The sequence below is a fragment of the Bos grunniens genome, chromosome 6, assembly GCF_055505025.1.
Source record: "Bos grunniens cultivar Pamir isolate PY7600 chromosome 6, Bosgru_T2T1.0, whole genome shotgun sequence".
Classification (NCBI taxonomy): Eukaryota; Metazoa; Chordata; class Mammalia; order Artiodactyla; family Bovidae; genus Bos; species Bos grunniens.
In genome coordinates, this window is record NC_141170.1 from 99,604,941 (window position 1) to 99,622,488 (window position 17,548).

General features: G+C 36.5%; 2 protein-coding genes across 13 annotated transcripts in view; one reads left to right on the forward strand and one right to left on the reverse strand.

Annotated features, from left to right (window-relative positions):
• TBCK (TBC1 domain containing kinase) overlaps positions 1-402 on the reverse strand; it is a 209,668-nt gene extending 209,266 nt beyond the window's left edge. For 6 of the 11 annotated variants that reach the window (XR_015165799.1, XR_015165797.1, XM_086406952.1 and 3 more), the window contains exon 1: positions 119-402. The gene's annotated coding sequence lies outside the window, so the exon portion shown is untranslated. Of the gene's footprint in view, positions 1-114 lie in introns of all 11 variants that reach the window. The other 5 variants (XR_015165800.1, XR_015165798.1, XM_086406953.1 and 2 more) reach the window with 1 other exon arrangement.
• A 266-nt stretch (positions 403-668) lies between these two features.
• Positions 669-17,548, forward strand: part of AIMP1 (aminoacyl tRNA synthetase complex interacting multifunctional protein 1) — a 28,795-nt gene continuing 11,915 nt past the window's right edge. Inside the window, exons 1-4 of one of the 2 annotated variants that reach the window (XM_086406956.1) lie at positions 669-1,183; positions 11,083-11,216; positions 13,192-13,305; positions 15,677-15,847. In XM_086406956.1, coding sequence (XP_086263082.1) covers positions 11,108-11,216; positions 13,192-13,305; positions 15,677-15,847 — 394 coding nt within the window. In that variant the 5' untranslated portion in view covers positions 669-1,183; positions 11,083-11,107. The remainder of the gene's footprint in view (positions 1,184-11,082; positions 11,217-13,191; positions 13,306-15,676; positions 15,848-17,548) is intronic. The other variant, XM_086406955.1, reaches the window with a different exon arrangement.

Genomic DNA, 17,548 nt, shown 5'->3' on the forward strand with positions numbered 1-17,548 from the left:
GCAGCACCGGTGACCTCTTTTAACCACAGTGGGAAGTGCGGGGCCATTCGCTGCATCTGACCCGCCTCTATCTCCCGTCTCACCCACCCGTTAAAAACTGGGAAACCCAAATACCTGCCTCTGGGTCTGGGGACGCAGGCAGACAAAGACAAGGGGATGCAGCTGCTACACAGGGCCCCAGAGCTGTCGCTGTGGCTGGTGTTGTCGCTATTGCTTAGGGCACCAGGCCGCGCAATGCAGGTACTTCTACAAAAGAGGCTGCTCCTGGAGCTCCGGGAGCTCCAAGACTGCCCTCTGCCCGCGAGCGAAGTCAGCTGGGGTTGCCAGCTCGGAATCCGGCCAGGAGCGCGAGCCCGGCACTCTCCGCTGACAGCTCCCGGCTCTCCCAGCTACCCGCAGCTCGGCCCTTTCCTCTGACATCACAGTTTCTGCGACGGAATTCTAAAGAAAGACCCCGGCGTCTAGCATCTTGCCTCTTGCCCAACCTGGCGAGAAAATGTAGCGACCGAGGAAGAGGTGCAGGATGATTGGCGTTATTGACTGAGGGGATGGACGACAGAGGATGTGGTGTGGCTGCTCACAGGAGAGCGGGGGACAGAGAATTTGGAGTGGACTCTGTAGACCGCTCGGGCGTTTAGCGAGGACACCTCTTTGGGTCCTTTCTCACTGTCTTCGTGAGGCGCAGGCGCTCCTTACCTGCTCCCAGCCGAGGCTGCTGAGGTGCCTCTGTCGACCGATACATGTGAGTGTTGTGCGCAGAGGGTCCCGGGGAGGACGGATTACTATCGTAGGAGTCCCCTTTCCCTTACTGGCCTTCGGGAGCTAGGACCTGGCCTGCGGGTACTAGTGGGAAGCCCTCGCACAGCAGCGCGGATCTAGGCCTGAGGAAATATGGAAGAGCTTGGGACCTTTTGAAGGAGCCAAGTTTGAAAAATGGGACGCGGGGCCGAGGGAAAGGATGTTACTGGGAAAAGTATACGCACAAACATGATTACTTTTGTGCGTGTGAGAGAGCACTGGGTGTAGTGATAGGAATTCGCTCTTTGCGCAGGTGGTTATTCGACGTCCACCATGTTCCAGGCACCGTTTTGCTGCTGCTGCTAAGTCGCTTCAGTCGTGTCCGACTCTGTGCGACCCCATAGACGGCAGCCTACCAGGCTCCGCCGTCCCTGGGATTCTCCAGGCAAGAATACTGGAGCGGGTTGCCATTTCCTTCTCCAATGCATGAAAGAGAAAAGTGAAAGTGAAGTCGCCCAGTCGTGTCTGACTCTAGCGACCCCATGGACTGCAGCCTACCAGGCTCCTCCATCCATGGGACTTTCCAGGCAAGAGTACTGGAGTGGGGTGCCATTGCCTTCTCCGAGGCACCGTTTTAGGCGTTGGTAAAAAGGAATGAGTAAAACAGATAAAAATTTCTTTCTACCGTAGTTCATGTTTTATTGAGGAAGACACATATTAAACAAAGTTTAAAACATTATCGTGTCTTAGATCGTAACGAGTGCTGAAAAGAAAAGTAGTAAAGCAGGGAAGGGGGATATGGCTTGAAATTTTAGTGTGGCCATTGAAGGTTTCTCTGAAAAGGTCACTCTCAAGTAGAGGTGACAGAAACAGAGTTAATTGTAAGAGTAATTTGGGGAGGGGCTTCCCTGGTGGTTCAGTGGTAAAGAATCCATCTGCCAATGCAGGGTACACAGATTCAATTCCTGGTCCAGAAATATCACTTGGAAAAAGAAATGGGAAACTATTCCGGTATTCTTGCCTGAAAATCCCCATGGACAGAGGAGCCTGACGGGCTACAGTCCATATAGGGTTACAGAGAGTCAGACGGGACTTAGTGACTGAACAACAACCATATTTTGCAGTAGTGGAGTCAGGCTGAGGGATCAAACACTGCAAAAGCCATCAGACAGAAACTGGCCTGAACCATAAGGAAGCCTGTAGGTCAGAGTTGAGTGAAGGAGTTAGAGCTGGAGAAAGAATCAGAGAGCAGGAACAGGTCATGAAGGATCTTGAAGGGCATCTAGGTCACTTCACTAACAGTGAAGTGTTATATCCTGACTGCCTTTTTGAAAGAATCTCTCTGACTGCTGTCCAGAATAGACTGGAGAGAATAGGGTGAAAGACCAGGTAGGAGACTTGCGCACAAATTCTGGGAAGTTACTGTGGTGGCCTAAATAGAGGTGGTAAGAAATGGCCAGTGAGACTTTCAGTCCTCATAATTTAGTTATGCAAGAATTTTAATGGATGATGAGTTAATCTTTTTTAATTTTGTTTGGGGAACACTTTAAAATAACTCCTAGTGTGAGGTTGCTGCTGCTAAGTCGCTTCAGTCGTGTCCAACTCTGCGACCCCATAGATGGCAGCCCACCAGGCTCCCCCATCCCTGGGATTCTCCAGGCAAGAACACTGGAGTGGGTTGCCATTTCCTTCTCCAGTGCATGAAAGTGAAAAGTGAAGTTGCTCAGTCATGTCCGACTCCTAGTGACCCCATGGACTGCAGCCCACCAGGCTCCTCCGTCCATGGGATTTTCCAGGCAAGAGTACTGGAGTGGGGTGCCATTGCCTTCTCCGAGTGTGAGGTTAGGAGTATCAAACACAAGTTTAAAATCATGGCTTTACTATTTAATATTTGAATGGTGTTAGAAAAGTCACATAATTTCTCTTGAGTTTATCTATAAACTGGAAATATTGTGTCACAAGGTTGTAAAGATTAAATGACAGTGTATGTAATATGCCAGGCCCATTAAAATAGTGGCTACTATTATTAACTGTGTTCTTGGATTAGAAATGGAAAAAAGGAAACAAAAAAAAACAGTGGTGAGTGCACCTGTAAGATAAAGGTTTGGTTAAATCCTATTGGGAAAAATTTGACCAGATAAAAAATGACCTTGTTTGGTAGAGGGTCTTGGGAAACCAAGACATATCCCTTTTAAAATTTTATGTATTTGTCACTGGACAAAAAGCTTTTCTGTGTTAATGGCCATAGTGTTTGAGATATATGGACTGCCTTCTCTTAGCCATACTCTCATAGCCATCCCTTAGGCCCTGCAGCATCCCCTGTGTCCTCATTGGTAAAGGGGAAGAAGACTCTGGTGAGTAAAGAAAAACAATCAAGAATAAATACAGATTTCCAGTTGTAAAGTGATTGTCACAGGGATGTAATGTACACCATAGTGACTATGGTTAATAATAGTTTTGCATATTAGAAAATAGACTGAATCTTGATGGTTCTCATCATAAGAAAAAAAATTATAACTATGTATGGTAAAGGATGTTAACTGGATTATTATGGTGATCACCTTGCAACCCAATCAAAAAATGGGCAGAATATCTAATAGACATTTCTCCAAAGCAGACATACAGATGGCCAAAAGGCACATGAAAAATGCTCAGCATCACTAATTATTAGAGAAATGCAAATCAAAACTATAGTGAGTTATCACCTTACATCAGTCAGAATGGCCATCGTCAAAAAAATTACAAATTATCAATGCTGTAGAGGGTGTGGCGGAAAGGAAACCCTCCTGCTCTGTTAGTGGGAATGTAAATTGGTACAGCCACTATGAAGAACAGTATGGAGATTCTTTAAAAAACTAAAATTAGACCTACCATATGATCTTGCAATCCCAGTCCTGGGAAGATAGCTGAAGAAAACTGTAATTCGAAAAGATACATGCACCCCAGTGTTTACCTAAGCATTATTTACTATAGCCAAGATGTGGAAGCAACTTAAATGTCCATCAAAGAGATGAGTGGATAAAGAAGATATGGTGTGTATAGACAACACATGTGTGTGCACACACACATATGCACAATGAAATACCACTCAGCCGTAAAAAAGAATGAAATAATGCCATGTGTAGCACGATGGATGAACCTAGAGATTATCGTACTAAGTAAAGTCAGAGAGAGATAATGACAAATATCATACAATATCACTTACATGTAAAATTGAAAAATGAACTTATTTGCCAAACAGAAACAGACTTACGGATGTAGAAAGCAAACTTACAGTTACCAAAGGGGAAAGATGGATGGGGCAGGGGGGTGTAAATTAGGAATTTGGGAGTAACTTACACTCACTGCTGTTACTGCTAAGTCGCTTCAGTCGTGTCCAACTCTGTGCGACCCCATAGACGGCAGCCCACCAGGCTCCCCCGTCCCTGGGATTCTCCAGGCAAGAACACTGGAGTGGGTTGCCATTGCCTTCTCCAGTGCATGAAAGTGAAAAGTGAAAGGGAAGTCGCTCAGTCGCGTCCGACTCTTAGCGACCCCATGGACTGTAGCCTACCAGGCTCCTCCATCCATGGGATTCTCCAGGCAAGAGTACTGGAGTGGGTTGCCATTGCTTTCTTCTACTTTATATAAAACGGGTTAAGTAACATGGGCCTACTGTATAGCAGAGGGAACTATGCTCAGTATTTTGTAACAACCTATATGGGAAAAGAATCTGGATAAGAAACTATGTGTGTGTGTATATGTATGTATCTGAATTACTTTGCTGTGCACCTGCAACTAACACGACATTGTGAATCAGCTGCTTCAGTAGTAAAGTCACAGCTAATGAATGAGTTGCAGAGCTGAAATTTGAATTCATTCCCTGATCACATACTTGAAAGCAAAAAGCAGTAAATTCAAAGCAGGTATTTCAGTACATAACACAGGATGTGACTAAATGTAAGAGAGCATTAGATCAGTTAAATCAGCTATGGTTTTTTCCCTTAATTACTAGAGCCGTTTTACAGTTGACGGCATCTTATATTTGATGAGAAGCAATGCTTAGAGTGTCTAAGAAGAATATAAATTTTTAGCTAATTGCAATTCTGAAACAGCAAAATCAGATATTTTGAGAAATAGAGAATCACTTCCAAATTTTTGAGGTGTTCGCTATACTATGAAGTAAAAATGAAAATCTGCAGTTAAAACTGCCATTTCAAAGCAATTATTTGATTGTTTGGTTCCTAACATTGAGAGACTGGGGTAGAAGATTTGTTAATTTTTAAAATACTGGCAATTTAAAATCAGACTGGGGAAGACTACTGAAGAGATTGCTGAAGTAAAGGGAAGCTGTTTAGAAATGATAGGGCTCTCAGGGACTTCCCTGATGGTACAGTGATTAAGGCTTCACTTTCCAATGCAGAGTTTGTGAGTTTGATCCCTAGTCAAAGAGCTATGATCCCAAATGCCTTGTGGCCAAAAAAAAAAAAAAAAAAAACCATAAAACACTGGCAGTATTGTAACAAACTCAATTAAAAAAATTTTTTTTAATGGTCCATTAAAAAGAAAACTTTCAATAGAAACTCTTCAAGCCAGGAGGGAATGGCAAGACATACTTAAAATGATGAAAGAAAATAACCTACAGCCCAGATTATTGTACCCAGCAAGGATCTCATTCAAGTATGAAGGAGAAATCAAAAGCTTTTCAGACAAGCAAAAGCTGAGAGAATTCTGCACCATCAAACCAGCTCTCCAACAAATACTAAAGGATATTCTCTAGACAGGAAACACAAAAACGGTGTATAAACTCAAACCCAAAACAATAAAGTAAATGGCAACGGGATCATACTTATCAGTAATTACCTTAAACGTAAATGGGTTGAATGCCCCAACCAAAAGACAAAGACTGGCTGAATGGATACAAAAACAAGACCCCTACATATGTTGTCTACAAGAGACCCACCTCAAAACAGGGGACACATACAGACTGAAAGTGAAGGGCTGGAAAAAGATTTTCCATGCAAATAGGGACTAAAAGAAAGCAGGAGTCACAATACTCGTATCAGATAAATTAGACTTTAAAACAAAGGCTGTGAAAAGAGACAAAGAAGGTCACTACATAATGATCAAAGGATCAATCCAAGAAGAAGATATAACAATTATAAATATATATGCACCCAACATGGGAGCACCGCAGTATGTAAGACAAATGCTAACAAGTATGAAAGGAGAAATTAACAATAACACAATAATAGTGGGAGACTTTAATACCCCACTCACACCTATGGATAGATCAACTAAACAGAAAATTAACAAGGAAAAAAAAAAAAGAGGTGTGTAAGGCAACTGGAAATTTAAACATCACTGGATATTTGATGATATTAAGAATTTATTCTTAAAAAAAAAAAAAAAAGAAACCAATATTCATTGCAATACTGTTTACAATAGCCAAGAAATGAAAGCATGAATAAAGAAGATGTGGTACATGTATACAATGAAATATTACTCAACATTAAAAGGAGTGAAATAATGCCATTTGCAGCGACATGGATAGACCTAAAGATGATCATACTAAGTGAACAAAGTCAGAGAAAGACAAATACATATGATATCACATATGTGAAATCTTAAAAAATGATATAAATGAACTTATTTACAAAACGGACAGACCCAAAGACATAGAAAACAAACTTATGGTTCCCAAAGAGGAAAGAGGGAGAGGGATAAATTAGGGATATTAGATTAATAGATACACTCCTATATATAAATCAGAAAAGCAACAAAGTCCTACTGTATAGCACAGGGAACTCTACTCAGTATTCTGTAATAACCTATAAGGGAAAGAATCTGAAAATAATATGTGTAACTGAATCATTTTGGTGTATACCTGAAACTAAAGAACACTGTGAATCAATTATATTTCAATTAAAAAAAAATGAAAAAAAAAAAAAAGAAAACTTAAAAAAAGAAATGATAGGAATCTCAGAAACAATCTTTTATGTGTTTTAATGATTAAGATACAGTCCAAATTCATGTATTTCATAAAATCAGCTTCACCTGGCTTTATGATTAGTGGCATCTTACAGCAGCATTTTAGGTTTGATGAAATATGGTGGTTATGTTGAAAAAAACAATGTGAAAGGGCAGAGTAACTTAGCTAATACTTTTCAAAGCTTTTTATCATAAAAATGTTTATTTTTTTAAATTTAGTAGAGGAAAAAGGGGAAAAAAGCTTTGACTCTTACTATCCAAATACAGTTAACATACTGGGTATACTGTTTTCTTTGTAAATATTGTAGATTTGTAATTACTGTGCATGCAGTTAAGTGTTATATCTGTTTTAATAACATAATCTTTTTTATTTTTAATTTTGGTGCAGAGTAAGTCAGCATTCCCAAACTGTTGTAGAAAATTCTTGTTCAAGTAAATTTTAATAGCTTTTCATTGGTTAGTATTCCATGGCTAAATACTTTGGGAAGTGCTTCATAATCATATCCTTTATTGAAATTTTAGCTTGGGCATTAAAAGAGCCAACTCCAGAATCAGACGGACCTAAGTTTTAATCCTCATTTACTAACTAGCCCCATGACCTGAGCCAAATTAATTTTAAGTCAAGTTTTCTTCTATACATAATGTAGATAATTGCTATATTTGTAGCTGATCTATGCACAGCATTTAGCGAGCCCACAATAAATGCTCTGCAGAAGTTACCTATTATTAACTTTATCATCTTGAGAAATCCTCTATGTATTAGTATATTAAAAGCTCTGAGGAAGCTAAGCAGGCCTAAAAGTTTGAAATCCAGTGGATACTCAATGTAAAATTGAACCTTATGCAGCAGTCGGCACAGAGTAGTGAAATGAGCACTGCGTTGAATGATAAACATTTGTCTGAACTTAAAGCAATGACCTTAAGCTAGCATTGTTGCCCTAAACATGAAAGCGGAAAGTGGACGTGTTAGTTGCTTAGTGGTGTTTGACTCTTTGCAACCCCATGGACTGTAGCCCACCAGACTCCTCTGTCCATTCTCCAGGCAAGAATACTGGAGTGGGTAGCCAGTCGCTTCTTTAACCAGTACCTGAAGAAAACCGAGATGGCTTCATCCACAGTTTATATATGAATGGTTGAATAGGATCCTTCTGTATTCTCAGTATTTTAAGATTTCATGGCTCACATAAGTGTTTTCCAGTAACATTTCTGTCTGTTACTAATACTGTTTCTTTTTTCTTTCTTATTTCTCCTGTTTATCCACTTAGTAGTTAGAAAATTCATTTTTACTGAATGTTTCAGGTAGCTCATGTTTCTAGGTCCTGGTTTTTACCAATTTAAAACTAGACCTTAATTTAAGCAAGTATTTTTACACTTATGGCTAAGGATATAAATTATACTTATTTTTATAATATATTAAGTAAATTAATATATTATAATTAAATATATTAACTAAATTAACATAATTAAATATATTAGTTATCTTTATATGGATAGTATATTAGTGTCCTGGAGTATTTAAAGTATAAGAAAAGTTGGATGGTGTTTTACCTGTTTGTATTTGAGTGAGAGATACATACATTTTATTGAGAAAAAATTTTCTTATAAAAATGTTTAAAGTTTACTTATAAAATAAAGTTTACTTATAAAAATGTTTAAAGCTGATTTTTAAACCATTTTCTACCAAATGAATTATTAACTAGTCTTAACTAGCTGTAATTTTTTTCCTGTTTTCAGTTTGTGGTAATAATATATTGGTTCCCTGAAATGGCTAGTCTTTTCACTTTATATATCCTAACCCCTTACCATGAGATAACAAAGATTTTGAGGATTATTCTGTCATCTCCCTTTATCACATTGTTTGGTCTTATGTGTGCATGTATTTATATGTTTAACTTACTTGTGTTTCTGTGTTTTGAAACATGGCATTCTCTCTTCCTAAACAGTCTGTGCTTCAATATGTATCACAAAAGTTATATTTTACTTAACTCATAACTATGTTTTCCAGGTAGTTAATAGATTTATTTCAGTATAATTATAGATCTTTTTTGCTTGTAGACTAGGATTTATTACCTGTATTTTGTGAATTATTTTTAGTCTTAGTTTTGAAGCTGTTTTGTAAGTTAGAGCATATGTTTCATATTTGGTTTTGTAAGCAACTTGATGTATTTGTGAGATGACTTTGTGGACCTACTGTTGAATTTATGAGACCTGTTTTAGACTTAAATCTATTTATTTCATATCTGTTAAGAGAAGTTTACTAGGGTTTTTTCTAATGTGTATCACTAATTTCACATTTATTTTAGTATCACTCATCAAATATTGCATTGGTAGGGAAGCAAAAGTTACAGCTTATGCCAAACAACTTAGGCCAATCAAATCATTGTTTCCGTTAGCGATAGCTGTATTTCACCTATTGAAATATGTAATATTTGGTCATTACTTATGTTAAACTGAAATAGACGTCAAACTAAAAGAATGCTGTAACCGGAATACTAAAAGTTCAAAAAACATAACTTTTTTACTTTAAATTTTCATCATATGTCCATGTATTTTTCTCTAAAATTCTGGCTTTAACATTTGAGGAGCAATAGCAGGGTTATTGGAGAAGGCAATGGCAACCCACTCCAGTACTCTTGCCTGGACAATCCCATGGACAGAGGGGCCTGGTGGGCTGCAGTCCATGGGGTCGCTAGGAGTCGGACATGACTGAGCGACTTCACTTTCACTTTTCACTTTCCTGCATTGGAGAAGGCAACGGCAACTCACTCCAGTGTTCTTGCCTGGAGAATCCCAGGGACGGGGGAGCCTGGTGGGCTGCCGTCTATGGGGTCGCACAGAGTCGGACACGACTGAAGCGACTTAGCAGCAGCAGCAGCAGGATTATTGTGTATTCACTTTTGGTAAAAAAAAATTGGCAGAATTTAAGTTATATCTTCATTTTCACTCTTGTACATTTTTTTTCCTCTATTTTTCTAAGCTGTTAAGTAGTAGTCCATGGAGTAGTTTACTGTGGCTTTTCCAGATTAACCACCTTTGCCCCATTTATATTTTCTTGATTACTAACAACTTTATTTTTATAAGGTTTTTAAAACTTTTTCTATATCATACATTGTCACTGTTAGCATAAAGATTTTTGAGGGTTGGTTTTCTTTTTATAAAAAAGTAAACATCTCAGTATTCTTTGCCTAATAATTTGAAATTTTAAAACAATCTTATATTATTTGTCCACTGTTAGCCAGTTTTTTAATAAAAAACTTCACCTCTGAGTGTGTATAATTTATTTAAAATTAGAGCTGTTTCAGCAATGTTTGTGTCATGCTTTGAAGTGTAAACTGATGCTAAATTAGGTAAAAAGCAATTCTTAGTATTGTTAATGATTAACAATCGTGACTTTTGTCATGTGACTGTCTTTTGTCATGTGACTGTCTTAATATTTGGCAGTATAAACCTTATGAATTTGGCTTCAAAAGTTTGAAATTTTGAACATGATGAATTAATCCCAGAATTTTGCTTATATATGCAATATCTACATACTGATAGGCTGTCTTCTAATTTCTATGAGTTATAAAATTAAAATTCTATTTTCTTCCACAAAAGAAATAGAATTATATGATATACAGAATTCTATATATGTCATGTCAGTGTATGTATATATAATATATATTATGTTATAGTATATTCTATTATATAGAATTATATAATATATAGAATTCTATATATAATGTCAGTGTGTCTATATATGTATAGAATTCTGTATATGTGTCTATATATGTCTATATACAAAGAATTCTATAGAATTGTCTCTATATAATATATATACACTAATATTGTATCTCAGTATCTATATGATTAAATTGATGTTTTCCTAATAGTTGATCTTTTTCCTTTAATATTGTCTTTCCTAATTTACATGTTCTTCCTTACATGTAAGTTTGTACATAATTAAATAAGACAGTAGAAATATCCAATACATGAAAGAAACATATAAAGAAGAAATTCAGTAACTGTCTTTACTTGGGAACTCAGGTATAGTACTCAGTTATCTCGTAGTTAAGGTTGTTATTAGTCTGTCTCCTAGTGTTCCTGTCTTATGTCATAATATTCTGCAGTATTTAAAATTTCTTGAAAACTTGGCAACCTGAAATATGATTAAATATCATATTTTCTGCTTTTGGGAGAAAATGATTTTCTTTTCCAGTCAGAGTGAGGAATTAATCTATTAACATTTCTGCTGCTTAATTGATTTGTTTTTCTAATATATGGTTCTCTTGCAGTAGAAAATGTTTTTCCTTTCAGACTGCTTGTTCATGATGTCCTATACAATAAACTTACTCATTCTACAGTATAATGTTTCACTTTCATTTTTTCACTTAGGATTTTCTGCCGTTTGTTGGCAAAAATGGCAACTGGTGATGCTGTTCTGAAGAGATTGGAGCAGAAGGGTGCAGAAGCAGATCAAATTATTGAATATCTTAAGCAGCAAGTTGCTCTTCTTAAGGAGAAAGCAAGTAAGAAAATTTGAAAATTTAATTTTTCTGATCTGAGGGAGATACTTAAAATAAATTCATACAGTGACAGCAAAAAATAAAATGTGTTTACCACAGACAATATTATATTACTTCACAGTCTTGATGATGACTTCTGTATTCCTTTAATATTGCAATTATGAGTGAAGAAATATTCTGGGATTAAGATAAATTAGAATTGGTGTATGGTGAACATGTAATATTTAGAGAAAACAATGTGTTAATTCAAGACTAATAAAAATTAATATTTAAAATAAGTTGGTATAGAATTAGAGACTAAAAATGAAGAAAGCTGGGTAAAATCAAATAGAAACTCAAATATCTCCTTTAATTTCATATAAAAGAAAATCTTTACTTTCATATTGCTCTCTTTTTGGGTATTTTCTGAAATGATTTTTACAGTTTTTCCAGTGCTTATGTTTTACCTCAAAATTGCTATGATGTATTCACAAAAATATTAGATCTTCTGCTTCTAGAATTTAGGTTATTTTTTGTATATTTTATTTCTCAATAGCCAATGGTAATACTATGAAAATTCCAAAGTCTTTTACCATCACTTATTTAAATAAATGCTCTTCTCTCCTACATAAAACTGAATGACTTAAAGAATCCTACATTTACTATCTAAAAATTTTTCCCTTTATCAAATTTTTCTTCTTTTTAAATACTGTTTTAATTATTTTTATAATGTTTTATAAATACTTTTTCTTACTGTTTTTCTTAAAATTTAAAAAGGATTTTTCTTACTATTTTAAAAAATTTTTAATGCTTCTTCCCATTAGAAAGATGAAGAGATTATAGAGATGTATGTAATATAGAAGAGAATTAAAAAGGAAGTAATTTATGGAGAGTAGTAGTAATAAATATGTATATGTAAGTAAATACAGGGCAGGACTATACTGCTTGACATGAGAGTATCACACGCTATGTGATTTGCATACATGGAATCAGCAAAAGTGCAGCAGGCATAGTACAGATTGATATAATAGTGTGCCTTTGTGTTGGCAACCCAGATACCAAAATCAGCTTTGAGTCATGTTTTTGATTTACTCAAAATGATGAATGATGTTTCTTTAGGTAGAACTCTTGAACAAAACAAAGTACAGATTTGCATAGTACTTGATTCCTAGAAAATTCAGAGTATAATGAAAATGTTTAAAAATGTTTAAATGTAAAAAATAACTAGAATCTAGGCTCAAATAATAAACAGGATTTCACCTGTGCATCTGTACAATGTCACTGCAAAATCGTGCAGGATATGAGACAGTTCTTCATTTCACAGGAATATCTAACCTATTGCAGAACATCTGAAATCCCTGACCTCTGCCCTCCAAATGCCAATACTGACTCCCATTATTAGTGACACCCAAAAATTCCCTTACAGATTTTCAAAGTCCCACCTAGAGAGCAGTACCAACCCCACTGAGAATCCTTGTCTTTTATATTTTGTGTACCCTATTGCTCACCGTTAACACACTATGTTGAGCAAATCATTTCGTTTAATGTTTGACCAGCTCTACTTTTGAGACATTAGGAATTAAAGAGTTTTCATGTCCCTTTACAAGATACTGATTAAAAAGGAAGAAATGAGAACAATTTTTTATTGTTTGGTATCATTATTAGATCTTAGACTTTGAAAAAAGTTTAATATATCTGATATTTGTCTCTCAGTTAACCTGTTAGTAACACTGAACGAGGTTCTTATACTGTCATAGCATTTTTATAAAAGCTAGGAAAATGATTGATAAACAAAACCTCTTCTGTTTTTACTTCAAAGATTTTCTCCCTTTCTCTTTTAAATATCATGTTGTTTAATAAATATTAAACTGATACAAAGGAACTGGTGAAACATTTGGTTTTAGCTTTGTTTATACTGGCTATGCTTTTATCAAGTAGTATTCATAAGAAACCTTTTAGAAAACCCAGCTATGTCTTAACTGGTGGTTCTTGATCCCAGTTTTGCAGGCAACTTTGAGAGAAGAGAAGAAACTTCGAGTTGAAAATGCAAAATTGAAGAAAGAAATTGAAGGATTGAAACAAGAGCTAATTAAGGCAGAAATTCAAAATGGAGGTGATTAATTATAGAAATGATAGGTTGATTCATAACAATAATTATTACATTCTTTATTAAGTTGGGTTTTATGCTTGATTACTCGTCTCATCCTCACAACTGCCCTTCTCATGCATTTTTCCTCTTACATTGAAGAGAAAATACAGACTTAGAAAAGGCAGATAGATGATCTTGCCTAAGATCATGAAAAAATGCCAAAATTGGAGTTTAGAGAGCTGCACTCTTAATCTCTACTGTGATCATCACTGATCCCCTATTAAACTCGATCATCACTATTCCCTATTGAGTAGAATTGAAAATAAGCCATAATAGTATTTAGTTAACATTTATTAAATTTTACTGTATGCCAGGCACTACCAAGTGGTTCATATACGTTATGTATTTTATCCTTAAAATCTTATGTACACAGATATTCTTGTTTTATACATTGACGCTTAGAGATGTAATTTGCCTGAAATCAGATACTGGTTTTTAAGTTATCCAGATCAGCAGATAATTATCATTTCACCTGGTATGTTGTAAATGAAATGAAAGTTTTTATTGAATTATTTTAAAAGTGTCTCAGTTCTGTTCAGTTCAGTCGCTCAGTCATGTCCGACTCTTTGCAACCCCATGAATCGCAGCATGCCAGGCCTCTCTGTCCACCACCAACTCCTGGAGTTTACCCAAACTCATGTCCATCGAGTTGGTGATGCCATCCAGCCATCTCATCCTATGTCCCCTCCTCCTCCTGCCCGCAATCCCTCCCAGCATCAAGGTCTTTTCCAATGAGTCAACTCTTCACATGAGGTGGTTTCAGCTTCAGCATCAGTCCTTCCAGTGAACACCCAGGACTGATCTCCTTCAGAATGGACGGGTTGGATCTCCATGCAGTCCAAGGGACTCTCAAGAGTCTTCTCCAACACCATAGTTCAAAAGCATCAGTTCTTCGGTGCTCAGCCTTCTTCACAGTCCAACTCTCACATCCGTATATGACCACTGGAAAAACCACAGCCTTGACTAGATGGACCTTTGTTGGCAAAGTAATGTCTCTGCTTTTGAATATGTTATCTAGGTTGGTCATGACTTTTCTTCCAAGGAGTAAGCGTCTTTTAATTTCATGGCTGCAGTCACCATCTGCAGTGATTTTGGAACCCCAAAAAACAAAGTCTGACACTGTTTCCACTGTTTCCCCATCTATTTCCCATGAAGCGATGGGACCAGATGCCATGATCTTCGTTTTCTGAATGTTCAGCTTTAAGCCAACTTTTTCACTCTCCTTTTCCACTTTCATCAAGAGGCTTTTTAGTTCCTCTTCACTTTCTGCGTGAAAGGTGTCATCTGCATATCTGAGGTTATTGATATTTCTCCCGGCAATCTTGATTCCAGCTTGTGCTTCTTCCAAGCCCAGCTTTCTCAGGATGTACTCTGCATATAACTTAAATAAGCAGGGTGACAATATACAGCCTTGACATACTCCTTTTCCTATTAGGAACCAGTCTGTTGTTCCATGTCCAGTTCTAACTGTTGCTTCCTGACCTGCATACAGATTTCTCAAGAGGCAGGTCAGGTGGTCTGGTATTCCCATCTCTTTCCAAATTTTCCACAGTTTATTGTGATCCACACAGTCAAAGGCTTTGGCATAGTCAATAAAGCAGAAATAGATGTTTTTCTGGAACTCTCTTGCTTTTTCCATGATCCAGCGGATGTTGGCAATTTGATCTCTGGTTCCTCTGCCTTTTCTAAAACCAGCTTGAACATCTAGAAATTCACGGTTCACATATTGCTGAAGCCTGGCTTGGGGAATTTTGAGCATTACTTTACGAGCGTGTGAGATGAGTGCATTTGTGTGGTAGTTTGAGCATTCTTTGGGATTGCCTTTCTTTGGGATTGGAATGAAAACTGACCTTTTCCAGTCCTATTCGGCCATAAAAAAGCATGAAATTTTGCCATATGCAGCAACATGGGTGGACTCAGGGTATTATGCCAAGTGAAATAAGTCAGAAAAAGTCAAATACTTATAGATGAATCTAAAATTACAGCAAACTAGTGAATACAATAAAAAGCTGACTCATAGATGTAGGGAACAAAACAGTGGTTACCACCGGAGAGGGAAAGAGGGGGGCAATATTGGAGTTGGGGATTAAGAGGTACAAATAATTGTGCATTAGGTAAGCTACAAGGATATATTATACATCACGGGGAATATAGGCAATATTTTATAATAACTATAAATACAGTATAACATTTAAAATTGTTAATCATTATATTGAATACCTGTAACATATTGTATATCAACTGTATTTGTTTCAAAATAGTTTATGATTCACAGTTTCATAGTTTTCTGTTTGTTTATTTAACATAAATGACATTATTTCATTTTCTTTGTCAGTAAAACAAATACCATTTCCATCTGGTACTCCACTAAAAATTGATTCTACAGTTTCTGAAAATGAGATACAGTCTATACCAATAACAGCCATATCTTCTGGTGCTAAAGAGCAAGTAAAAGGAGGAGGAGAAGAAGAAGAAAAGAAGATGAAAGAGAAAGCTGAAAAGAAAGGTATTTTTTAACAGTTAAATTTGTTTTTCACTTGACTAGTTTACCAAATGTCAACATTTTTCATAATGGTGTCAAAAAGAAAGTTCAAACTTACGAAATAGAATAAAGTTTAAAAACAGTAGGGTAATGGAACATTAAAGGTGGGCCCTCAAGGGTGTGTAAAGGTTGACCAGGTTGACAGGGCAAGAGCATGACTTGAGTAGAGGAACTAGCATAACTAACACCAGGAAGTAGAGAACCATATGCAGTTTGCTATGACTGAATTTGCATGTATTTGTGGGGAACAGTTTCAGAGAAATCACAGGTAGAAAGTTAGCTTAGAAGCAGTCATGAAGATAAGAAAACAATATTCCACTCAAAGTTGAGTGTCTGAATTAGCGTTGGGGTGTTAAATGTTTTAGGAATCCGTAAGAACTGAAGTAGAAAGTATATCACTGTCCACTTAAACAACTAGAATAGAAATCTTGCAGTCAACCTTAACTTGTCACTGTCCCTCAATTTTTGTATCTAACTGACTACCAAAACCTGTATAGTCATATCTCAGGGATATTGCAGATTCATTTCCAGACCATCAAAATAAAGCAGATAGCACAAGAAAGCAAGTCACAAGAATTTTTTGGTTTCCCAGTACATATGAAAGTTATGCTTATACTGTACTGTGCTCTATTAAGTGGTCAATAGCAGTATACCTAAAAAAAAAAAAAAAAAACTGTACATACCTTGGTTAAAAATACTTTATTGGTAAAACATGCTGACCATCACCTGAACCTTTAGCAAGTCATAATCTTTTTGATGGGGGAGAGTCTTTTTTCAGTGTTGATTGCTGCTGACTGATCAAGCTTATGGTTGCTGATGGTTGACTGGCTGTGGCAGTTTTTTAAAATAAGACAACAGTAAAGTTTGCTGTATTGGTTGAATCTTCCTCACAAACTATTTATCTGTAGCACACAATTCTGTTTGTTGGCATTTTACCCACAGTAGAACTTCTTCAAATTGGAGTCAGTCTTCTCAAACCCTGCCAACTGCTTTATCAGCCAAATTTATATAATGTCCTAAATCCTTTGTTACATTTCAACAATTTTCACAGCCTCTTCACTAGGAGTTGATTCCATGTCAAGAAATGACTTTGCTCATTCATTAGAAGCAGTTCCTTATTCACTAATATTTTATCATGAGATTGCAGCAATTTAGTCATATCTTTAGGCTCCACTTGTAATTCTAGATCTCTTGCTAAATCTGCAGTTTCTTCCTCCACTGAAATCTAGAACTCCTCAAAGTTTTACATGAGGGTGGGAATCGACTTCTTCCCAACTTCTGTTAATGTTGATATTTGACCTCTTTCCATGAATTCTTAATGGCATCTCAAATGGTGAATCATCTCCAGAAGGTTTTCAGTTTACTTTGCATCATTCTGTCAGAGAAATTACTATATGTGGCAGCTATAGCTTTAAAAAGTGTATTTCTTAAGAATAAGACTCGAAAGTCAAATTTATTTCTTGATCCATGGGCTGTAGAATAGATGTTGTATTAACAGACATGAAAACAAGCTTAATCTCACTGTACATCTTTATTAGAGCTCTTGGGTGACCAGGTGGATTGCCAGTGAGCAGTAACATTTTGAAAGAAGTCATTGTTGTGAGGTGAAAGTCTCTCAACAGTGGGCTTAAAATATTTTGTAAACCATGTTGTAAACAGAAGTAC